Source organism: Paramormyrops kingsleyae, chromosome 17 (genome assembly GCF_048594095.1).
Source record: "Paramormyrops kingsleyae isolate MSU_618 chromosome 17, PKINGS_0.4, whole genome shotgun sequence".
In the NCBI taxonomy this organism is placed as follows: Eukaryota; Metazoa; Chordata; class Actinopteri; order Osteoglossiformes; family Mormyridae; genus Paramormyrops; species Paramormyrops kingsleyae.
In genome coordinates, this window is record NC_132813.1 from 26,990,317 (window position 1) to 27,015,272 (window position 24,956).

The 24,956-nt window shown below is 43.9% G+C and overlaps 2 protein-coding genes and 1 long non-coding RNA gene across 6 annotated transcripts in view; 2 read left to right on the top strand and 1 right to left on the bottom strand.

Moving 5' to 3' along the window:
* The window catches only part of LOC111837883 (diacylglycerol kinase delta), a 267,917-nt gene extending 264,848 nt beyond the window's left edge, over positions 1-3,069 (top strand). The window contains exons 30-31 of one of the 3 annotated variants that reach the window (XR_011983247.1): positions 630-2,326; positions 2,933-3,069. The gene's annotated coding sequence lies outside the window, so the exon portion shown is untranslated. Of the gene's footprint in view, positions 1-629; positions 2,872-2,932 lie in introns of those variants that run through there. The other 2 variants (XR_011983246.1, XR_011983248.1) reach the window with 2 other exon arrangements.
* Positions 3,070-6,592: 3,523 nt separating this feature from the next.
* On the top strand, positions 6,593-9,692 carry LOC111855556 (uncharacterized). Of its 2 annotated transcripts, XR_011983296.1 has the most exons (4): positions 6,593-7,806; positions 8,120-8,269; positions 8,372-8,464; positions 8,726-9,692. It is a non-coding gene; the product is annotated as an uncharacterized lncRNA (long non-coding RNA). The 2 variants fall into 2 exon arrangements; XR_011983295.1 differs by having other exon boundaries at positions 6,593-8,269.
* Positions 9,693-17,035: 7,343 nt separating this feature from the next.
* LOC111837223 (coagulation factor IX) overlaps positions 17,036-24,956 on the bottom strand; it is a 33,307-nt gene continuing 25,386 nt past the window's right edge. Inside the window, exons 5-10 of the mRNA XM_023799089.1 lie at positions 24,548-24,572; positions 20,102-20,215; positions 19,884-20,018; positions 19,190-19,467; positions 18,558-18,672; positions 17,036-18,322 (exon numbers count right to left, since the gene is read on the bottom strand). Of these exons, the coding sequence (XP_023654857.1) occupies positions 17,757-18,322; positions 18,558-18,672; positions 19,190-19,467; positions 19,884-20,018; positions 20,102-20,215; positions 24,548-24,572 (1,233 nt within the window). The 3' untranslated portion in view covers positions 17,036-17,756. The remainder of the gene's footprint in view (positions 18,323-18,557; positions 18,673-19,189; positions 19,468-19,883; positions 20,019-20,101; positions 20,216-24,547; positions 24,573-24,956) is intronic.

Consider the following 24,956-nt stretch of genomic DNA (forward strand, 5'->3'; position numbering starts at 1 on the left):
AGTTCCGGTGGCTTCGAGTCTCTTCCTGCAAGTGGTTTCTCCCCCCCTTTGCTCCACTGTCTGCCTCTCCAAGGTCCAAGCTTCTGCGGAGCCAACTGCAGGCAGCTATCACAAAGCGAGGTCACATAGTATTCAAAACAATCTCTCCTGGCCTAAGGCCTAAGACATAACAGACCCAATATGCCTCCCCTCCCGGGCCTACTAATGTCCAATTTTACTTCCACAAAGTACATCGCAAATTAAGGTGACATGGTCAGTTATTTGTATAAGGTTAGTTAATTAGTAACTGTTATCATGCAGTTTTGTTGCGCTTTTTTTCAACGTGACTGACACTAACTTCTTGCAAAGTCCCATAAATAGAGCTGCAGCGATTAGTGAACATAGTCGACGATGTCGAAGCAAAATAATTGTCGACCCCAGTATTTTTAATCGAAGCGTCGTACCAATAAATGACATTAAAAAAAATAATAATGAAAACTATATATACACGGCGTTGAAAATGAACAGTTAAATATTGGTCCTTAAATGCTACGTAAAATGATTGTTGTTATGTGCATTATTGTCATTATGAATGCATTTGCGATATACATGAGTTTACTGCAATTTAATTAGTAACTTTGGCATTACAGGGCATACTTACCAAGGAGTTGATATCGAGGCTGCCTCGTTTGGGTAAGTCATCTGTGTTCATGGTTTAAAAACTATAGTCCTATTCGATAAAATAATTAATTTTGACCTTCATTTTGTTGTGTAATTTATGTACAATTTAGCTTCATGTTTGCAGAAATAAAAACATGGCAAAGGAATAACATAACTGGAGAACTATTTGGCAATACAGGACATTGAAACTGCATGAATGAGCCGTAAGATACAGTGTAGATACTGCAAATTTTCAGACTCAAAACAAGATGTACTCCTAAAACATTACAGATTAAAACATTGGCACCACTTAGAGCACTGCACAATAGAGCACTGCAGTGCATATACCTGAATTGTGTGTGTTCATTCCGGACTGTAGGTGCTTTAAAAACTCATTTAAGCAGAACACATTCAAAAACAAAGGAGCCTAATTATAATACATTTACTTGTGAGTTGTGTGATTTTCAAGATATTTGTCAAGAGCGCACCTTTTTCAGTTACTTGAGTGGTCACTTGAAGAATCATGAGACAGTGAAATGTCCCTTTCCCAGTTGCACTTTTAAAACTAATGTGCTTACTACTTTCAGAGTCCACAGAAACAGAAAACACAATAATCATTCTGTTAAAGATTTTAGACCATCATTGTTGACTAGTAAGGAGGCTCAGTTAGGTCTTAATAGAAAAACAATTTTCTAAGAAAATTGAAATCTTGGTCTTCTAGTAGATTCAGATCTATGTTTTGATGCTCACATAAGAAGTATTACTAGAACTGCGTTTTATCATCTACGAAACATAGCCAAGCTTCGTAAAATGCTCTCACTTCGTGATGCAGAAAAATTAATACATGCCTTCGTAACTACCAGACTAGACTACTGTAATGCCCTCTTTTCTGGTTGCCCGTCTGGTTCCTTAAATAAACTTCAGCTGGTACAAAATGCGGCAGCCAGAGTTCTCACAAACACTAAAAAATTTGATCACATCACACCAGTCTTATCCTCCCTTCATTGGTTACCAGTTAAGTCTCGGATTGTCTATAAAATGCTGCTGTTAACCTATAAAGCACTGAATGGCGTTGCACCAGACTACCTTAACCCTTAGGAGTCTGAAGGTGTTTTGGAGCCCTGAAGAGATTCTGACATGTCCTGACATTTGTGCATTTTTCAGTTACTTATAAACATATAAATGTCTAAAGTCTGATAACATTGTATTCAGCAGAAACTGGGTTACAATAATATATGAGCAGTATGTATGTACAAGTCTTTATATTGGAGAAAAAAACAGTTATGCGTGATTATTGAACCGGTCATTGGCTTTGGATAAACTGAGGCGTCAGTGCTGTCACTCTGGCTCTACACTAGAGTGTTGATGTTCAGGGAGTCCCCATGCCTGTGTTTCCGCCTGTCTCTCCCTCTTTCTCATGCTGCTATACTCAGACCTGCCGGAGCCTAGACGAATATTGCACTCGATCATTTTGCTTGCACTGCCTCTGATTTCCTCAACTCTGGCTAATACACAATTATTCTTACTTCCTCCCTCACCCCTTCTGGGGTGTGCTCCATGGAGCACAATGTCGTTGAAGAGTTTATGCCTCTGCGGCCTGCAAGACAACTACCTCAACCTCCGGCAACTACCCTCCAACCTGCCTGCCCTTGGCTCAACACGATGCCTCGCCATCCATCCTGCGGCTGTGTGTCTATTAATCCTGCCATCGTGCATCAAGCACCACGTGCCTGCACCGGTCGGCCGCTGCATTGAGACATATATTTCAACCCCTGTATTAGCTTAGTCATTTCATCTTGTCTGTATTAGCTTAGTCATATCAGCTTGTTTGTTTGACTCATCTGCCGGCCCCTGGAGGATGGGCTCCCCCTTTGGGTCTGGTTCCTCCCAAGGTTTCTTCCTCTTAGGGAGTTTTTCCTTGCCACCGTTGCCTTTGGCTTACTCAATGGGGGGTCCTTACGAGGCAGAAATGTAAAGCGCATTGAGACAATGTAATGTTGTGATAATGCGCTATATAAATAAAATTGAATTGAATTGAATTGAATTGCTGTCACTCTAGCTTCACAATTGCTTGTGGGATTGGAGTGCTGACATTTCAGGGACTCCCCATGCCTGCATTCACACCTGCCTCTCCCTCCTACTTATGCTGCCATAGCCATATCTGCCGGAGCATTGCACTTCATATTGCACTCATCTAATTTTTAGCACTGCCTATAGTCTCCCTTACTTTGACTAATTGCATTTATTATTATTTATTTATTATTTATTTATTATTTATTTATTATTTATTTAGTGCTGCCTGGAGCCCTCAATCTATCAAGATGTCCAGCACACCCTAGAACATGTGACGTCGGCACTACCAATGACGACCGTGCATCCAGCTCGCCGTTCTGCCTGTGTCATCTTCCTTGTTTGACCCGCTCCCTGCCTTCTGGCTGCCTGGCGATTGGAGGGAGTGGTGGCACCGGCTTGTCATCTCCCCCCTGCTCCCCGTTTGTGTTTCAGATTTAACTGTATTTGACTCTCCCTGCCTGCCCCTGGTTGAGTCTGGTCCCTCCCAAGGTTTCTTCCTTCTAGGGAGTTTTTCCTTGCCACTGTCGCCTATGGCTTACTCACTGGGGGCTTTGGGTGGGGATGCTGTAAAGCGCTTTGGGACAATGTAATGTTGTGATAATGCGCTATACAAAAATAAATTTGTTGTTGTTGTTGTAGACCTTTTGTTGAAAGTGAAGAAACACCCATAGATGTATGTGACTCAAATATCGAGACAAATATTCCTCTAGAAAGTGAAGACTTAGAAGCCCAATTAGAACACAAGCTTGCATCATTGCTTTTGTGCATGCAGACAGTCCTGCATGTATCAAAAAGTGCCACACAGCAGATAATTGAAAATCTTAATGATATTGTCTCATTTTCAAAACTCGCATATAGTTACTGTTATTGAGGATATATTTAAGAAGCATAACTGTAACATAAGTAAATCTGTTCTTGAAGAATTTTCAGAAGTCATTCATAAAGTTAGTCCTTTTTCAAAAACCGGTAAGTCAGGACCCTTTTCCACAGACCATAGAAGAAACGCATATTTTAAAAACAATTTTGATGTAGTGGAACCCATTGAGTATGTATTTAACAGAGCACAGAAAAGAACTTTTGTTTATGTCCCACTTTTGAAGAATTTGAAAAATTTACTAGCACAACCAGTTGTTTTCAAGCAAACTTTGAATCCCAGGGACAACACCCAAGGATATTACACATCGTTCCCAGATGGTTGTTATTACAAACAAATCCATTTCTTTGCTGGTAAGGAGTTAAAATTTGTAATTGGTCTGTATATTGATGAATTTGAGATTGCAAATCCACTTGGAACTTCCCGGAAGAAACACAAAGTAACTGCAGTGTACTGGATTCTTCTAAATTGGCCTTCAGAGTTCAGAAGTTGTCTTCATTCTGTCCAGGTAGCACTCTTGGGCAAAAGTATTGATGTGAAGACATATGGGTGTGACTTGTTTTTTGCTCCACTTATCATTGATTTAAAAATACTTGAAAAGGAAGGGCTTTTTATGGAAAACTTGAACAAAAATATTAAAGGAGCTGTTTTTATAGTATCTGCTGATAATCTTGGTGCACACGGACTCGCAGGTTTTCAGGAGAGTTTCAGGGTGGAAAAATTCTGTCGATTTTGTTTGGCTGCTTTAAATGAAGTTCAATTAACTGAAGTGCGACAAGGGTTTTTTTAGTTAAGGACAGTGGAATTGCATGACGGCTTTGTAGATCAGTTGAAATCAAATGAGAATTTCAGTTTTGTCAGAAAGCGTCTTAAGAAAACATCTGTCTTTTTTTCACCCTGTAACAGGATTCCCTCCAGATCTGTTGCATGATCTTTTTGAAGGCATTGTCCCATTTGAATTTTCCATTTGTCTCCAAAGGTTGATTTCAGAAAAATATTTTTCACTGGATATGCTTAACAATATCATACTGGCGTTTCCATATGATAGTTCTGATCGAGTGAACAGCCCACAAAAAATTCATCAAAAATTCTCAGCAAAAAAGACTATTGGGGGTAATGGACATGAGAACTGGACACTGCTTAGACTTATTCCTTTCATTGTTGGTCATCTTGTGCCAGAAAGAGAAAAGGTGTGGGAGACATTAATGACTTTAAAAGACATTGTCGAACTTGTCTGTTCTTCTAAATTTTCAGAGGAAACATTGTGTTATTTAGAGACAAAGATTTCTGATCACAGGCAGTTGCTGAGAGAAGTTTTTGCAAATGAAAAACTTAAACCAAAACACCATTTTGTCGAGCACTACCCACATCTGATTCGCTGCTTTGGCCCCTTAATTGACTTGTGGACTATGAGGTATGAGGCAAAGCATAACTTTTTTAAGAAGGTAGTACATGATTGTCACAATTTCAAAAACATTCTGCACACTTTGGCAAACAAACACCAGCTCATGGAAGCTTATCTTTTGGATTCTTTACATTTCTTTAAACCAACACTCCAAGCGAACAATGTGAAAATTGTCAAAATGTGTTCACTTGAACCAAAGTTGAGGGCTGTAGTTGAGAGACAGTATACAAGCCTGAATGTTGTGACTTTAGCAAACACAGTCTCCTTACATGGAACCACATACATGAATGAGATGATTGTGTCTGCAGGATCTTGTTCTGGTTTACCAGAGTTTGGAAAAATACAGAACATTTTGATAGTAGATGGTGATGTTTCTTTTGTCGTGAAAAAAATGTGTTCATGGTACATTGAGCATCAGCGATCGTATGAGGTTGTTCAGAGCACCTATTCAGACTTGGTTATTGTTCACCCTCAAGAACTAAATGATTACTACCCTCTAACAGCATACAGAATTGGAGGAAAGCTACTTGTATCTCTCAAACGATTCTTAGTTTGTTAATGCAGTTTAAGTGAGTGATTATTGATATACACTCACCTAAAGGATTATTAGGAACAGCTGTTCAATTTCTCATTGATGCAATTATCTAATCAACCAATCACATGCCCGTTGCTTCAATGCGTTTAGGGGTGTGGTCCTGGTCAAGACAATCTCCTGAACTCCAAACTGAATGTCAGAATGGGAAAGAAAGGTGATTTAAGCAATTTTGAGCGTGGCATGGTTGTTGGTGCCAGACGAGCCGGTCTGAGTATTTCATAATCTGCTCAGTTACTAGGATTTTCATGCACAACCATTTCTAGGGTTTACAAAGAATGGTGTGCAAAGGGAAAAACATCCAGTATGCGGCAGTCCTGTGGACGAAAATGCCTTCTTGATGCTAGAGGTCAGAGGAGAATGGGCCGACTGATTCAAGCTGATAGAAGAGCAACTTTGACTGAAATAACCACTCGTTACAACCGAGGTATGCAGCAAAGCATTTGTGAAGCCACAACATGCACAACCTTGAGGCGGATGGGCTACAACAGCAGAAGACCCCACCGGATACCACTCATCTCCACTACAAATAGGAAAAAGAGGCTACAATTTGCACGAGCTCACCAAAATTGGACAGTTGAAGACTGGAAAAATGTTGCCTGGTCTGATGAGTCTCGATTTCTGTTGAGACATTCAAATGGTAGAGTCAGAATGAGAACATGGATCCATCATGCCTTGTTACCACTGTGCAGGCTGGTGGTGGTGGTATAATGGTGTGGGGGATGTTTTCTTGGCACACTTTAGGCCCCTTAGTGCCAATTGGGCATCGTTTAAATGCCACGGCCTACCTGAGCATTGTTTCTGACCATGTCCATCCCTTTATGACCACCATGTACCCATCCTCTGATGGCTACTTCCAGCAGGATAATGCACCATGTCACAAAGCTCAAATCATTTCAAATTGGTTTCTTGAACATGACAATGAGTTCACTGTACTAAAATGGCCCCCACAGTCACCAGATCTCAACCCAATAGAGCATCTTTGGGATGTGGTGGAACGAGAGCTTCGTGCCCTGGATGTGCATCCCACAAATCTCCATCAACTGCAAGATGCTATCCTATCAATATGGGCCAACATTTCTAAAGAATGCTTTCAGCACCTTGTTGAATCAATGCCACGTAGAATTAAGGCAGTTCTGAAGGCGAAAGGGGGTCAAACACCGTATTAGTATGGTGTTCCTAATAATCCTTTAGGTGAGTGTATATTAACTCTTATTCTTACCTTTCAGTGCTTTTTTGTTTTTGTGAACTGCTGAAATGTTAATCCGAGTGATCCTTGGTCCAGACAGCATTCGGAAGTTAAGTATTCCGAGCACTCCCTCATCAGTAGAGGAACTAAAACACATCTTGTGTGACAAACTGCAGATTGATAAGGGGTTTTCTCTCCAATATGAAGACTGATTTAGAGATTTTGATAATTCTCTATGCAATTTGATGGACATAAAGGAACTTCCTGCTGACAGAGTGACCTTGAAAGTTTTCTGTGAGGTAGTTTTCATCCCTGCAGAAGATGAGGTCAGCTTGTCCGATTGCACTGTTGACACAGCAAGTGTGTCATCACGGACCTCATCCTCAACCAGTTCTTGTCCCCGGGCAGAGCAATGGCCAGCTGTATTTCCTATACCAGACTTTTCATACGACGTGGAATTTCGACTGCAAAAAGAAAATGAAGTCTATGAAAAAACTGGTAGATCTGCACTAATTGTCTCCTGCGAGATAAAGATGGAAGTACTGGACAAAGTAGCTGAGCGTATATACTCCTTTAAAGCATATCCCACAGACGCAGATTTTGAGAGTGTAGCTGCAGCATTGGTTCGCAAGCATCCATGTCTAAAAGAGCCAGGCCCTGGAACGGGTTGGCAGGGATGGAAAATGAGCCTGAAATACAAAATGGGCAACTATCGACAAAAATTATGCACTGCTGGATGCTTAGAAGTTTCTGTAAACAAGAGAGAAAAAGAAATGCCACAGAGAGGTGTAAAGAAACCCAGGCATTCTGAGATAAATTTTCTCCCAGATATTCCACATGGATTTGATGATGAAGCTCTTGAAAGTGAAAGAATAACCCTTGTGGAAGAATTAAGGAAGAAGAATGTTAACATGACACTTGTTAATCAAAAGATGGACATGACTTTCTCAATGAGAAGGAGAGAGATAGTTCATGATGAACCTCCTGTTTCTGTGGTGATGGAATGATGGCCAGGTCTTTTCACAGAACCACAGGTACTGTAAGATTAATTAATTGTCAAACTTTGCTGTTGAAAGTAGTAATTAGGGGATAATATTATTTTGTGATTGACTTTGTGGTGTGAATTCTGTGTTTAAATAGTGCACTTCCAAATACATCTGTTCTGTATAACAAAATACTGCAGATTGTTGTTTATAAACAATACAGTACTTGACATTATTAACAATACATTTATGAATATGTATCTTATTATATCACAGTTATTAAATTGATTTATGTGTTTTATGCATTTTAGTCTGTGTATTTATGTGTTCTATGCCTTTTTGTCTGTTTGTTTCTCTGACTAAGGTGTATGCAGAATTTAAGAGAATTACAGGAATTGACCTTCACACAGCATTCCATGCCTCTCTTGACAAGTTTTCAGTACCTCTCCTCAAGATGTACAGAGCCAAAGAGAGCAATATGATAACTGCCCTGTTAGAAAGTCTGGATGAGCAGGTATTATGTTCTATAGTATGAATTTGTAAATCTATTGTTGTGTTATGTGTGTGGGAGACTTCTGGGGGAGAGAACCATTCAACTTTAGTTTTATCCTTATAGACCACAGACATGACAAAACATCGTAGAATAACAGCACTTAAAGGACTTCCATATTACATCAGGGAGCACACCCCTATTCTGAAGACTTGTGTGGTAAGTTTTTTTAGGAGTGTTATAATGATGCCCTGTACTTGATCAATGTTAGTTTAGCTTTAGCTATTTCATACAAGGTTCCTAATCCTGTCTGTGAACTAATAGCTTCATATTTGCGGAATTCATAAAATTCTGGCAAACATTTCTTTATAGGTGTTGACACATTTTAGAGGAGAGACTTCCTTGACATTGACAATACTAGTAAAAGTCAATTTTATTTATTTTTTACATCTGTTTATTGTTCTGTGTTAATTGCATTAGGCAGCTGACTTGTTGGAAACCAAAGTTGGCATGAAAATGGGCATCCTGGAGACCACTGAAGATGGGGCAGTCCCACCCAAGTCAGTGAACAGCAATATTGTGCTGGAGGAGACTGTTGTCCTTGAGGGACTCACTGACTATCCAACTGCATTTGGACTGCTTTTTGGGCTTATTTATGCCTTCAACATTGAATTCCCCAAAGAATGGAAATATACATTTGAGACCATTCAGAAGGTTTTCTTTTTTCTTGGAGAGCACTGCTCAGCCCGAACACTGTCTCTGAAGAACAGACTGTTAAAGAGCTAGAGCGCTCAATTTCTTGCACCTTTTTTTTTTGAATGACCTGATGTCCTAGTAAATCCATGTTTTGTTGTGATTACAGAAATGTTTCATCAGCCGTTTACTGAAGGATAACCTGCAGAGTTTAGTTGCAGTAAATTTATAATGGAATCTTCATTGTGTCAGAACTCAATTGTGTATTTCATACTTCTTTATTTATAGCTTTGTTTTGCTGAAATGTTTGCAAAATTTATCTGCACATGGCACTCTTATGGTACATGAGAAAAAAAATTAAAAAGGGATAGCTTTCTTAGTTCCTTTAGAATTTATTATGGGTTCCTAATTGTGTTACAGTTGTATTTTTGAGGTCATCCCTTCTTGTGTGCTTTATTGAATTGTTTTTTTTGAAATGTTGTAAAATTGATACACATTGTATTCTCTCATGGAAGTATGCTAAAAAGTTTTTGAAGATTGCAGCAGTTGAAGAAGTGAGTATAATTTTTCATAGAAAATACCTGTTCTCAATCTCTTCTGTTGGGTTTAACTAATTGATAAAGACCAGTTGCTTGATTTATTTCATATTTGCTTTGTACCCAGCAATGTGTGAGTGGATTACTGTTATGTAATAACTTTATCCATTTGAACAGTGGATTTACAAAACTTCAGCAATAAAAAATGTTGCATTTGATACCTGTAAAAGTTTGGTTAATGTGAGTATTTTAGTAGCCATGTAAAAGTTGTTTTGAAGGTTTGTTGGCTTAATTTAAAAAGTTAAAGTAACAAATAACATCACCCTTTTTAAGTTGGTATGTCTAATTGATAATGTTGTGTTAGTGGTACTTTGACTACAAGTTGACATAACACTGAATTAGGTATTGGGGTGACTTTCAGGCCTTTTTCGACTAACTTAAAAATATAAGTCTGTGGAACAAATATAAACCAGAAGTTGAGAGAACTCAAAAAAGATGATGTAATTAGTTACATAAGAATCTTAAGTTGGGGCAGGCATTTTTTTTTACAGTGTAGTAAAAGTTCAAGTCTAATCAAATCAAATTACAATTACCACCAAGTGTGGCAGAATTCCTTAATCTCAAAACCCCCAAATTACTGTCTAAAATATACAGGACACTTTCGAAAATGGATGAATCAATATCCCTTCCTATTGCAAAATGGGAGGCAGATTTATCAATCAGCTGGGACCACACTTTCTGGTCTAAGACATGTTTAAAAACCTTTGAACTGATTAGAAGTCCCAACTTACAATTAATACAATACAAAATCCTGCATAGAGTGCACTATACAGGGCATCGGATGTTCAGGATGGATTTTACATCTTCTAACAACTGCTCACACTGTCAAGGGGATACACCTGACAATTACACCCATGCTCTTTGGTTCTGTCCACCTGCTCAGATGTTCTGGCACAGGATTTGTGAGGACTTATCAAAGTGTCTGAAATGTACCATTCCAGCCTCTGCTTCAGTCTGCTTGTTGGGTGACTTAGATGGTGTCACTACCGAGATTAACACAACCCACATGGCTTTCACCGCTTTATGCATTGCTAAGAAGACTGTCCTCATGAACTGGAAAAATAAAAATAACCTTAATATCAACCAATATAGAGAGAGTTTGCTGGACCATATTAGTCTTGATACAGCTTCTGCCGCCACATTAGACCAATATCTCTGGGCTCCTTTCATCAGCTCCATCACCTAGTGGCGGCGGGGGGTCTCAGGTTTGTCCCACTTCGGTCTTTGTTGTTGGTGTGGGGGGGTGCATATGGGCTTGGGGCGTCTGGGGGTTCCCTGGGGGGGGGGTTTGGCGCTGGGACTACGGTCCTGGCCTGGTTGGGGCTTTGGTGGCTCTTGGGTAGCGTCTTTCTGGCGGCTGCATGCAGTGCTGCTGGGGTAGCCTGGTGGCCGTGCTGCTCCTGGGTGGGTCTGGGGCGGGCTTGGGGTTCTGGGGGCACTCTGCCTCCGGGCTGGGGTTCCGGCTGGGCTGGGGGGGCTTGGGTCCTGGTGGGTGTGTCGCCGGGGTGTGGGTTGGCGCGTGCACTGGGACCCGGCCCCGGTGTGGGGGTCTTCGGAGCGTCGGAGGGGCTGGGGGCCTCTTTAGCTGGCGGGGAGGTTGTTACCATCTGTCCGCAGGTGGTCCCTGCCTTAGGGGTATCCACTCTGCGGGGCTGGGGGGGAATCCAATAGAGTAGGAGAATGGACCCAACCTGGGTGTCTATTGTCTTATGTAGTCTGGGAGTCTGAATGGTGGGGTGGGTGTAGTTTTTCCCTCTGTGATGGGGTCTGGTTGGCTGCCCCGGGCTCTGTGGTGCCCGGTGGTGCCGCTGCTCTGGGCCCCCGGACTGGATGGGCCTCGGCCCTCCCGCCCTGGGTGGTTTTCGTGGAACGGGGGTACTTATGGGGGTCAGCGGGGGAGCTGGCTCCAGAGGGGGGGTGCTTTGCCCCCCCCCCCTCAATCACACATCACAACTTAGACACTCTCATTACTTACTCTCTCATGACACATACATTTAGGGCCTTGGGGGTGGGCACACGGAATGGCGTCCAGAGGGCGGTCTGTTCATTCAGCCTTACCTCTGGTGCCAGTGCCCACTTCTCAATTTTAAGTTGCACATAGACATTGAGGGTTCTGGGGAGGGGCCGAGCTGACACCAGTTGCTGATTGGCAGAGGGTGGTTAGCACCATGCCCTTCCCCTGTTTTAAAGCACTTTAGAACAACACGCACCAACACCACATATGAGCGGGCGGAGGGAAGCATGGGGTCTTTTCACACCCCCGTTCTCTGTTCACCATCTGGAGCCGGGGCTGGGGGGAGCTGGCCGTCCGGTTGGGGTCTGGGCTGGTGGGCTTCTCGGCTGCTGTGGGGTCCGGGGTGGTCTTCTTGTCCCCATGCCAGAGGAAAAAAGGGATCCATCTCCGAGGTCTGGTGGCGGATTGCTCCTCTGGGGGTGGTGGTGCCTGGATCTCGGAGTATAGAGTATATATGGGGAGTGTGAGTGTGTGTACGGCGTTCATTTCTGTGTGTCTTCATGTTGGGCGAATGGGTGAATATTTGTTTATGTGTGCATGAGGGTGGGAACGTATGCTTGTGTACAGTATGTGTACGCCTGTTTGTCTATATGCATGTGTCAGGTTGGGTCTTAGACTCCACCTGAAATAACATCTCAGGCTCTGTTGCCCCCCCCCCCCCACACTCCCCGCTGGTGGATGAGGCCCCCGGCTGCCGATGCGTTGGTGGTTCTCGATGTCCTGGGCTGGATGCTCTGGTGTGTGCTGGCTCACTCTCGGCGGTTGCCTGTCGGGGCCTGGTCCTTCCGGCTCTGTCGGGTCCCGGCTGGGGGGTGGGGAGGCCCTTGAACCTCTGGACCCGGGGTCCGGTCTGCCCTGGTGTGGCTGGCTGCCGACGGAGCCTGTGTGCTCGCCACCACGGCCCCCTGGGGCTCCTGCGATGTGGCTGCCGGATGGCCCCCCTCCGGAGCGCTCCTCTGCCCTTTTCTGGGTGGGGGCTGCAATTGTCCCTGCGGTGGTCCTCCTGGGGTTCCCGTGCCCTGGGGGGCCTCTGGATGTCTGGGGCCCGGGTCTCCTCCGTGTCGGCTTCATGTCCTGGGTGGGCGGGGCTGTGGCTCCCACGAATAAGTTTAAAAACTTTACTCTAAGACATGGAAGCACTACTAGACATTTACATGGAGAAACCTTAGGAACACCAGCGCGCTGACACACACAGGTGTGCACACAGGTGCTCACGGACACGTGCTCACGGACACACACTGTCTTGATCGGCTGTTGTTTCTGGGCATGTGTTATAATGCTGGTTGTGTGTGCTGTTCAACAACATTTAACGTTTGATGGTCGTTGTGATTAGTACAGATGTTGTATGCGACGTGCCTTTAGCTCAGTCACGGAAGCTCTACGAGAGGCCGGGTTGAAATGGTCCTTGCGTTTTCCAGCGAAATTGAGGCTGCATCATAATGGTCGGGTGTTGTCGATTGAATCTCCAGAAGATGCAAAGAAGTTCATGGACAATTTGCCGAAGGATTCAGCATAGACTCTATGTATGACTTTACTCAGCTTGGTCTGAGTATTTACCTCGATTAACTGAAGTGGACTTTGGAATATTTTGTTTATTTTTCAATGTGGTACGTGATTCAGAGACTATGTGTGCGGAGAGGATCAAAAGTCTTTGTTTTTTGTACGCCTAGTAGGTTCTTTCTTGTGTTCTTGCTATTCTGTTGAGGTAAGGTAAGCCTGATCCTATTCTGCACTTTTGGCATCTCCGAGAAAATGGGGAATACTTGCTGCCATAGTTCCTGGGGCAGCCGTGGGGAGTTCATGAGGGCAAATTGGATTTCACAAGTTTATCAAGCCACTTTCTCCTCCAAGGCTAGAGGTGTGGCTATACCTTTTAAAAAATAACCCATAAAATTAGTCTTTATGCAGATGATGTATTACTTTTTCTTCAAAATACACAGGGTTCCCTCATGGAGACGATAAGACTCATAGATAAGTTCTCCATATCAGATTACTCTATTAATTGGAACAAGTCGACTACTCTTCCAATATCTTGTGACTTCCAGTCCAATCCAACTATCCCACTTCAATCTGGGAACATTAGATATCTGGGTATTAACATTTCTGCCAAGCTGTCAGATCTGACGCGATTAAATTACAGTCTGCTGCTTAAAAAGATAGAAGATGACCTTGCACGGTGGAACAATCTACCCACATCACTTCTGGGAAGAGTAGCAACAGTCAAAATGATGATCTTACCAAAAATTAACTACACGTTCTCAATGTTTCCGAGTCAACCTCCGCGGACTTGGTTTAATTCACTGGACTCCTTAATCTCAAAATATCTATGGAAATCTAAACCACCACGAATAAGTTTAAAAACTTTACAGAAACCCAAAAACTGTGGGGGTTTGGAGCTTCCCAATTTCTACAACTACTTTCTTGCCAATAGATTGATATATGTCCTAAAATGGACTACACAAAATAACTTAGACCTTAACTGGCTGGATATTGAGCAAACGTTCTGTAATGATATTCGAGTCCAGGACCTGCCATTTATCAGTCATATACTTAAACGACATTGTTGTTTTAAGAGCATCAACATCAGCACATCGCTGACAGCCTGGTGGGAATTTCTTAGAATGAATCAAATTTCACTGGTCCCATGCAAACTGACACCCATCTGGAACAACCCTGACATCCTGTTAAATAAAAAAGTGATAAACTTCCTGGCTTGGCATAATAAAGGAATCAAGCGCCTCGAACATACAATCCAAGACAATTGCATGATATCATTTGACAAAATTACAGAAACTTATAACATTGAGAAAAACAAATACTTAGAATATCTTCAACTTAAATCAATAATACATAATAGATGGTGCCGTAAGCAATTAGATCTGGAGCTTTCACCTAAAATAGCAAACTTCTTAATAACTCCAACTAAAAAACTACTGTCTAGGATTTACGTGCATCTAGCAGAATCTGATACAACGCTCTCACTCCCTACCCACAAATGGGAAAGGGATTTACTCATCAATCCAGACACTAACTTCTGGAGGCAAATTTGCTTGAATACCTTTCGAATGAATCAGAACTCCAACCTGCAGCTATTACCATACAAAATTTTATACAGAACACACTATGCAGGGCAGAGGATGTTCCAGATGGGTATCAGAGATACTGACATATGCCTAACTTGTAAGAAGGATGCACCAGATAATTACCTGCATGCTTTCTGGTATTGCACACCGGTCAACGAATTCTGGCAAAGGATTTGTGAAGACTTATCGATACACCTAGGGCATCCCATCCCACCCTCCCCCTCACTCTGCCTGCTTGGGGACCTCACTAACACTAATATGGACACGAATAAATCTTGCATACTTCTCACAGTACTAACCGTTGCTAAGAAAACAATCCTTCTGAACTGGAAGTCAAAAGAGAATTTAAACATAAATCTGTTCAAAAATCTACTCTTGGATTATGTTTCCATGGAGAGGATGTCTGCCTGTAAGAAAAATCATTTGATCGATTTTGAAGACAGTTGGACTCCAATAATTAATTTTTTAATGTAATGTCGTCAGGGGTGGTGGGGCCTTGCCGGTTGGGGGCTGGGTTGTTAGGGTCCTCTGGTGTTTCTCTTGGCTGAGGGCGTGTGGTCAGTGTCTCTGGGTGGCCGCTGGCCTGTTGGGGGCGGTGCGGTGGATGGGGGGTTCTGCCCCCCCGGGGTGGGTGGCGCGCTGGGGGGGGGATCGGGGGGTGGGGCCTCTGGGTTCCGCCTGGGCCGCTGCGCTGGGGTGTGTGGGTTTGGGGGCGTGGGCTCTATCTGCTGGGGCCGCTGCTCTGGCTCCCGGGCGGGTGATCGCCCGCATGCTGGGGGGCCCGGTCTGCCCGGGCCCGTTGCCTGGTGGGGGTGGGTCGTTGTCTGCCGTTGGCGATTCCGGCGCGGGGCCCTCGGGCGCTGTGGGGTGGTTTGGGGGGGGCGGTGGGGTTAGCCTCTGCCTCGCCTGGGGGGGGGGGCTGGGGTGGCCGGGGTCACCCCGCCTGGCTGGATCGGCTCCCCGTTTGCCGGGGGGTCTGGGGTTGTCCTGTCCTTGGCTGCTAGCTGGGGTCTCATCGGGCGTGGTGGGGTGCGTCTCTCCCGGTCTGCGCCTGGGGGGGGGTTCCCTGCTGCCGGGCTGCCTGTGGCGCCCCTGAACACCTCGGTTGGGTCGGGGATAGCGACTAATCGGGGCCAGTCGGGGATCTGGCCCTGGTGCCGGGGGGGGCCCACTCCTGGCACGCCCTTATTGCTCCCCTGGGCCCAACACCACATTTCACACAACACTAGGGCCTTGAGGGGCAGTGAGGAGGTGCGCCGAGACACTGTCCCTCAATTTTTACTTGCATGTTAGACACCACATGACACTAGGGCTGAGGAGGTGGGTTGAGGCAGGTGGGGCTCTGCCATCTGCCAGCGGTGGGGTGCCCATGCCTCAACTGCTCGCCCACTTTTTGCACCTTAGTCATATACACAGTCCATATTACATTAGGGCCTTGGGGGTGCGGGGAGGGGGATGGGGGACTCTGCCATCTGCCAGTGGTGGGGCCCTCATACCCGAACTGCACCCACTAATTTGAATGCATTGTAGACATAAACACACAACTCTCTCACACATGTACATGCACACTTCACACCAACATGGGTCGGGGAGGGGATGGGGGCCGAGGGCCCCCCCCTAACTCTCTGTCTCTGGCCCTGCGCGGGTGGGCTGGCCCGCCGGGTGGAAGACCCATCATGGGGGGGTTCGGGCGGCCCTGGCGGGTGTGGCCGGCCTCCTCTCTTGGGCCGCGGGCTGGGTGGTGCTTGGCTCTGCTGCGCCGTGGTGGGGCCATGGCAAGCAGTCCGGGGAATCTTGGGACGCTCTGGGCCCTGCTAGGCGGATTGGGGGGTTCGGATTGGGCTGAGCGGGGGGTCTGCCGCTCCCCGGTCACCACAGGTCCACTCCCGGGTGGGGGGGGGCTCTTGGTATGGGCCCCCCTTGGATCATCCTGCAGTGTTGGGGGGGAGGCGTGCCGGGTCGCTGTGGTGGGCGGCGGCCCCTCCAGTGTGTGGTGGGGGGGGGGTGGTCCCGGTTGGTGGGGCCCTGGACCCGCCTGCCTCGGTGAGGGGGTTGCGGGTGGGGCTGGGTGGCTCGCCACCCATCCTCCTTCCGCGGGCCTCCCTGTACGGGGGTTGGCACCCCCTTAGTCCCTCGCGGGCTCCCTCTCGGGTTGGGCCGGGTGGTTGTCTTGGGGATACGTGGCTGTGGGCCCTTGTGCCGGGGGGATGGTAGGGTGGCCTCGGTTGCCTGGTTCTCCTGCCTTCACCTTGGGCCTGTCGGGGGGGGGGGGGTGGGGGGGGGGGTGCTGTCACCTCCCCTGACGGCATCAAATGCCAGCACATTCAATGACAAATCAGGCCACACCTACACTTGCACATACATAGAAGAATGTTGAGCAATCAATATCATCATTATTATTATTATTACTTTATACAGTATATGTTTATGCATTAGGCATATTTCAGTATTCAGCCAGGAGCTGGGAGAGACAAAAGGCAAAAAAATCTTACTCATTTAACACTCTTGGTTGTTATCTACATATATCACATAATCCAGAGCACATGGGGCTGAATCTGGCAGATTCAGGGGCTTTGAATACATACATCTATGACTTTTGTTAAGCAAGGGGGAGGTGTAACATATCTCTGGTAAGCTTTAAACATTTACTATTTACTATGGCAATATGCTAAGACAGGGACCTTGAAACAGACCAAAAATTTGAAATTACCAATTGACAAAATCCTGGTCTGGATTTGTACTCTCTGGACCTGAAATCTCCACCTCTGCTGCTGATGATTGATCAATGCATTAAACAGCAATACATGGCCATGTATTCATATTTATTAAGGCATCCCTTTGTTCTTGGTCAACTTGTGTTCTTATAACACCACAAAACTGTCTCTGTTTTGTGGTAAGGCAAACTAACATTCAAAGTCATTTTATGTTAACCCTTGAATTAAGCTGTTCAGCCAGTTAATTCCGTTTGATGTAAAGCTAGTCTTATTTAAACAATTAAGGAATTACCAGTTACCAGAAAGTACCACAAATCTCACTTTTACTCACTTCATATTGGCCACACATTCATTATACATTCCTCTGTAATTTTCATAAAAACACAAAATAACATTTATAAGATTTCAAGTTTAGTTTTCAGTAATGTTCTGCTCATACTGCAGTACTGTGTCTTTTATCCAGGAGAGGTAGTTGTCAAGTTTGGTGTAAACACCATATTTGCCCTTGGCAGCACACATTTCTCCCCAGCTTACCACACCTGTAAGGTACCAGGTGTCCTGGTGTTTGGACACAAAAGGACCACCACTATCACCACTGCAGGCATCCATGGGCACTTCATCATATCCAGCACAGAACATATTGTCTGTAATCACCTGGTCAGTGGACAAAATGCACTTCTTCTGATCCACAACTGGGAGCTCTACCTTGCGCAAGAAACGGGAAGATCTTCCCATGTACTGGGTAGCCCCCCACCCAGTGACAGTGCCCATTTTATTCTCCTTAAGGAGCAGTTGTGCCAGGTGTGTGTTAGGAAGACATGCAGGTGTGGCAAAGGGCCCTAGTTGCACTGACTTGGCCAAGTAGAGTAGGGCTATGTCGCTGTCAAATGTAAACTCATGGAAGTGAGGGTGCACTATTAAAATTTTAACTCGGATCATCTGCTCATCTTGGTCTAGTCGCATCTTGTCAAATTCCCCTAGGTACAAGAGAGGTCAATATTTAAAATATTCATGTATATAAAATGCTTCATATGCACATAAGAATTATTTTTAAATTTTCAACTAATATGTCTTTACATATAAGTATAAACCCGACTGTCAAACTCACTATCACTGTATAGTTGCAGACTGCAAACATAGTAATTGTGCACATACAATGGATTGTAAAACACCACATTAGAATTCTAGGCACTGCAGATTCAAACATCTCACCAATGGTCACATGATGAGGGGTTTCCTGGAAGCAGTGGGCCGCACTAATAACCCAGCGTGGCATAATCAGAGTGCCGCCACAGAACCCAAAGCCATCTTCCTTGTGAATAAGAACCTGTAAATTAAAAATTTGCATGCAATGGCATCACATTTTCTTTTTTTTCAATAAAACAATGAATTAGTTGGCATAATTTTACGGAAGCAGCATCACACAGCACAGTGTAAAAAATTAAAACCTTGTTCAGTAACTGACCCGGTGTTAGAGCTTTTAGTCAGTGTCCCTACAAATTCTACTTTCAATTTTATTGTTAGACTATAAGGCCCTCTCTTACTCACACTGCCTTATCAGAATTTTTTTTCTGATTTAAGATGAGGGAGCGTTTAAATTGTTTCAAAAATATTTTTTATGTAGTAAAAAAAATCCGGAAAATTCAATAGACTACTGTTACGTGAATATTAAGACTTGATGTGTCAAATCTATATTCACCAACTGAACAAATATTTTTTATGTAACATAAAATATGTGGGAAGTAGCAGAAAATGTAAAGACCAATTGAGTAAAAAAAAAAATTAAGTATACATTCTAATTGCATATTTGGGTTTTGAATTTGTTGTTCCTAAATATGTCATACCTGCCATGGACTCCCACCCTGTCTTTCAAGCTGTCCTCCAACAATGCGTGCTTTCATATCAAATCCCTCTGATAACTCATCTTCAATGCTGTCTCTGGAGCTAATGCTGGTGGAATTACACTTCTGATCGGTAGAATTATGAAAGGACATTTTCTTTGGATTCGTAGAGTCAGGAAAAGTTGATGGAAATGGTTGAGTTTCATTCTGTAAGAAGACATCCTCCAGGACAGAGCGCTGGACAGAATTCCCTTGCCATCGTTTCCCACAGGGGAATGGCACTGGGATGACAATGTGGTAAGTACACATAACTATAGCTACAACACAGCAGTATAAATAAAGGAACGTGCTAAATAAATCCCCATGCGACAAAATAGATAGAAGCATGCAACGATGTAATGTTAATATAACACCTTCACTTGATATTTTAAACACCGATAATTTACTAAGCTTATTTTATTAGTTAGAATTCCTAGCTCATATTTTACTTTTTGTATGTGGATTACTTGCTTGAACATTCTTATTCATCTAAATATAGTTGTATACATCAAATGATAGCTGACCTTATTTTAGAAAACTAGAGTTTAATGTTATACTGCAAAATGTGATGTTATTCTTATTTTTATGATCTGTGTAAAACTATTACGTATCCTTAGAACACTTAGAACAAAGATGCACACTGGGAGCTTTCCTTTACCTGCTTCCTTGCAGGTCTTTCCATCCTCCTGCAGATGATATCCTTCAGCACAGCTACACCTCACACCAGTAGTACGCTCTATGTCAGTGCAGTACTGCAGGCACCCCCCATTTTTGTACTGGCACTCAAACACCTCTAGGAGACAGAAATGCCATATAAGTATTATTGGCCTTGCCTATTCAACAACCAGGGTACTTCAGATCCAAGCTATGCCTCACCTGTCTCACATGTCTTTCCGTCATAGCGAGGTGGGCAGAGGCACAAAAAGTCATGCTGGTCAACTGAACATATCCCTCCATTCAAACAAGGGTTTCTCTGACAGGAGTTCAGATCTGAATCACATATACAGAGTAAATCTTTTAAGCTCTGGCTCATCTGAATCAAAAAACTATTCTTGGTATTTCATTCACAGGTCAGGTCAAGTTGGGGAGCATACACTGGTACAGCACTTTGCTGCACCCATCCCCACCACTGGAAAAAAACCTTGGGATCTCGGTTTACAACCCCCCAGGCCAACATGCCATTCAGTCCCACTCCGGAAATGGCCATTCATCTGTCGCAGCCAAGTGTTACGTGGACATCCCTTTGGCCTGGTCCAGCCGCTTGGGTCCTCATCAATGAGGATCCTGCAAGCTGGATCACCCTCAAGGAATTGCACCATGTTGCGTTTATGCTGTAACTGATGCTTTCTCACAATGCAGGTAATGTGCTTCATTTGGGAATCCCTGAGAAACCGCTCGTTCAACATAAAGTCAAACTAGCGCTACCCAAAGATTCTCTGAAGAGCCACAGTACCAAAGGAGTGCAATCTTTGTCTCAGGTTACTGGAGAGTGTCAATGTCTCGTAGCCATACAGCAAAACATGGAGCACCAGGACTCTAAAGCCTGGGACCTTCATCCTCTTACAAAGATATTGGGAGTGCTACACACCTCTTTCCAGTGACCTCGTTACCCCCCATGTTCTCCCAATCCATCTACTGACTTTATAAGGATGAGTCCCCAGAGATATGAATGTCACTACCGAGGTAAGTGAGTCTCTCGACGAGGTCAACATTCTTTCCGCAGACACACTGTTGATTGCTGTGCCCAAGAGGTCATGGCTTGGTCAAGGCCTGGATCTTGGTTTTTATCCAAGACACTCGCATGCCCAGACAGAGAATCTCCTTGTTCAGTGTAAGGGTTTAGTAGGGGAAAAGAGGACGCTGTCGCGGAATCAGATGCGAAGTGACTTTAATACAAAAAGAAGGTTGTTTGTAGTCCAGGTTATATATTTCGCAAACATAACACTAAAAAAAAACCAACGAAGCAGACTGGATCATTGTCGTGGGGCAGGCTGGGGTCGGGCGATGTGCGGAGTCGATCTTGGGGCTGGGCAGGGCTCGTAGTCAGGGTACAGACGGGGGTCAGGTGATTCACTTCGGCCATCAAAGGGGCTGAACAGAAATCAGAAAACGCTCGAACTCAGAGTGCAAGATCCGATGGTTAAAATGGTCTCCCTAAATTAGAAATAACATGCAACAGCTTGCGGTAGGTGGTTGCACTGAAAACCGGAGAAACCGGACAACCTGGTATAGCAGCGCGAAGCTGACAGCTTGTTAAAACGGAGAAAGGTGGATCAAGGAATCCCCGGAGGCGTGGTCTTCCTGACGTCAGTTGGGCATCCCCGGGGTTGATCCGTAACAGTTCAGTCTCTCAAGAGCCCCAACTGGAGCTTCCAATGACTCCACAAAGATCACAGCATCGTTAGCAAAGTCATAATCAGTGAATCTTTCTTTATCAAGAGATGCCCCACAGCTACTGGACCCCATGACTCTGCCCAGCACCCAGTCCATGCAAGCATTGAACAGAGTAGGAACACACCCTTAATGACCCCCGGAATCAACTGGGAAGAACGCAGAGGTTCTGTCTCTACTCTGCACAGAACTCACAGTACCAGTGTACAGGCAAGCCATGACATAAAGCAACTTTGGGGGGATTCTACAAAGTCTCAGGATGTTCCACAGGGCAGCTTGATCAACTGAGTAAAACATTTTTAGAAAATCGACAAAGGCCGCAAAGAAACTCTGCCAATATTTGAGTTTGCACTCAATGAGAACCCTCAGTGTCAGGATGCAGTTGATGGTAGACTTCTTAGGCATAAAGCCAGACTGCACTTGTCACTGTTAGGTGAGCAAGTGATCATGGATCCTGTTGAGGATGACCCTAGCAAGGACCTTACCGGGCACTGAGAGCAGTGTTATGCCCCTGTAGTTACCACAATCCAGGCGATCACCCTTTTCTTTCCAGATAGAGATAAGATGTCTCATTTTCCAGTCAGTAGGAATGACACCCGTCACCCATATGGAAGAAAAGTTTGCTTGAAATGCCAGGAGGACAGCCTTACCTACGGTGGCCGATAAGGGCAAATCAAATTAACTTTTCAGAAAACAAAATTACAAAAGTCAAGACAAATTAACAAAGCCAAGCAAAAACGAACACACAAGTGCCCAAACAAATTTACAAGCGCGGAAACAAATTTACAAGTTACAAAATAAATATACATGCGACGAAACAAATTTACGAGATGAGAAACACTTTTACCAGTCCTCAAAACAAATTTACAAGTGGAGAATCATACGGAAAGGGTAGGTACGCGCTGCACAGGAAGTGCCTAATTATTGCTTGCCTTTTGTGTCAATCAAGCGGTTTCGCGAGGGGAAAGTTGATTTTATTGCCAATAAAATCCCTTTAACAATAAACTAAGCCACATTTTCCCAACCTAAGTGGTGCAGTCCTACCATAATTAAATTGCAAAAGTATATAGTAATTTTGGTGGTGCTACAATTGACAGGAGCAAAGTTAATGCATTTTATTTAATAATAATGATTTTTTTCACCAAACTATAAGTGTTGTAATATGACCATGATGACACCCTAGATGTGTGTAGTGATTTTGGTGGTAGTACAGTTGATAGGAGCAAAGTTATTGAATGTTATTCCTAATATAAATTCTTTAGAAATAGACGTAGGTACATTTCACCAAACTAAGGGGTGTAGTATGACCATGATAACATTCCAAAAGCCTTTAGTGATTTTGGTGGCTCTTCACTCTTTGGAAGCGAAGTTATTGACATTATCCGTTGTCGATTTGCACTTTGTAGACGGTCCCTAAGCTCTCCTCAGACAGCGGACTGCTCATAGGGAGCAATGTTATCCGTATTTCTGTAAATACATATTGTTTGGACGAAAATCCGGTTGTAGCTCATTGTCTACCTTACCACTGTTAAATAGACCCGTATATTGTATTGTAAGAACGTTTTGTTAAAGATTTATTGAGCCGCCAAGTTCGAATCTGCCAATATCGTTCCAACTTTACCGAACTATTGCAGTTGATCATTTAGCCGATGTACAGAATCTCTGGTTTAAGCTACTTCCAGGATTGGCGGGTAGTTGCCTCTCTACTGTATCTGAACGTCACCTGCCACTAGACCTGCCACTACCGGCAGGCACTGTTCCCGAACGGCTCCTGTCACTGTTTAGCGCCACTAGCGACAGCACAATCATTGCTTTTGATCATTTAGCCGATGTACAGAATCTCTGGTTTAGGCTACTTCCAGGAGTGGCGGGTAGGTGCCTCTCTGCTGTATCTGAACGGCACCTGCCACTAGACCTGCCACTACCGGCAGGCACTGTTCCCTATTTAGCGCCACTAGCGACAGTACAATCATTGTTTTCTCAAATATTATCTTAAAGAGATGTACAGTCAGCAACAATAATATAATTCGTAGTCATATAAAGATTAAACAAGTCCTCAATTTATTTCCGTATCCCAGTTTATCGTAGCCGTGCACAGCATCTCGGGTTTACTTCCACGAGCGGCGGTGGCTGTCTCTGTACCCCGGCAGGCACTGTATTCGAACGGGACCTTCCACTGTTAAGCGCCACTAGCGACGGACAGAAGTGGCAGCTGCCACTAAGAACTGGCAGCTGCAAAGCTCCTTAGTGGCAGCTGCCGCTACCTGCCTTGGCGGGTGCCTGTGACGTCACTTCCTCCTGCCAGCTGCCGTTTCAAGACTGAACCCCCTCAGCAACTTTCCCCTCGCGAAACCGCTTGATTGACACAAAAGGCAAGCAATAATTAGGCACTTCCTGTGCAGCGCGTACCTACCCTTTCCGTATGATTCTCCACTTGTAAATTTGTTTTGAGGACTGGTGAAAGTGTTTCTCATCTCGTAAATTTGTTTCGTCGCATGTATATTTATTTTGGAACTTGTAAATTTGTTTCCGCGCTTGTAAATTTGTTTGGGCACTTGTAAGTGTGTTCGTTTTTGCTTGGCTTTGTTAATTTGTCTTGACTTCTGTAATTTTGTTTTCTGAAAAGTTAATTTGATTTGCCCTTATCGGCCACCGTACTTACCACCAGCCTGGGAAAGTTCTCCCCAGACACCACAGATCCCTGTGGCCTTCCCTACCCCCAGCTGGTTTACCACCTGTGCAATCTCAGTGAGATTCTCAGTGAGGGTAGTTCACAGCTAATCAAAGGATCAGTCTTAAGAATTGTGGACCCAGAGAATTGGAGAGTTCTCTTGGTCCATTTAATTCACAAAACAAATGATATGGAAAAAAAACAGTGCAATATTGGACGAGATACTCAGCATGCCAAATTATAGATTTACGTATACTTACTTTTGTATCGATACCAAAATTCCATCTGTAAAAGAATTATAGATTTTAAAAAGAGAAAATTAGTATATACATTTATCACAATTTTAGAAATGATCCCCAGTAGTTTCATAAAAATCATAATCTTACAAATAAGATCTTACTAATAATCTTAATTGTGCATGTGTGTTTTTAATACATGACAAAGTGTATAACCTGGGTTGAACCAATGTCCTCTATAATTGAACCAACGTCTTCTATAAACTAGTTTTTATATTAACAGCCAGCTGCATATAAGGCACTGCTCACCCTAAAGAGTCATATGGTAGTAATGATAATACAGTACATGTAATTATTATCACTTTTCAAGGATTCAATGGTTTTTATTTGTCACTTGCAAGGTACACAGTCAGACTATATCCTGCAATAAAAT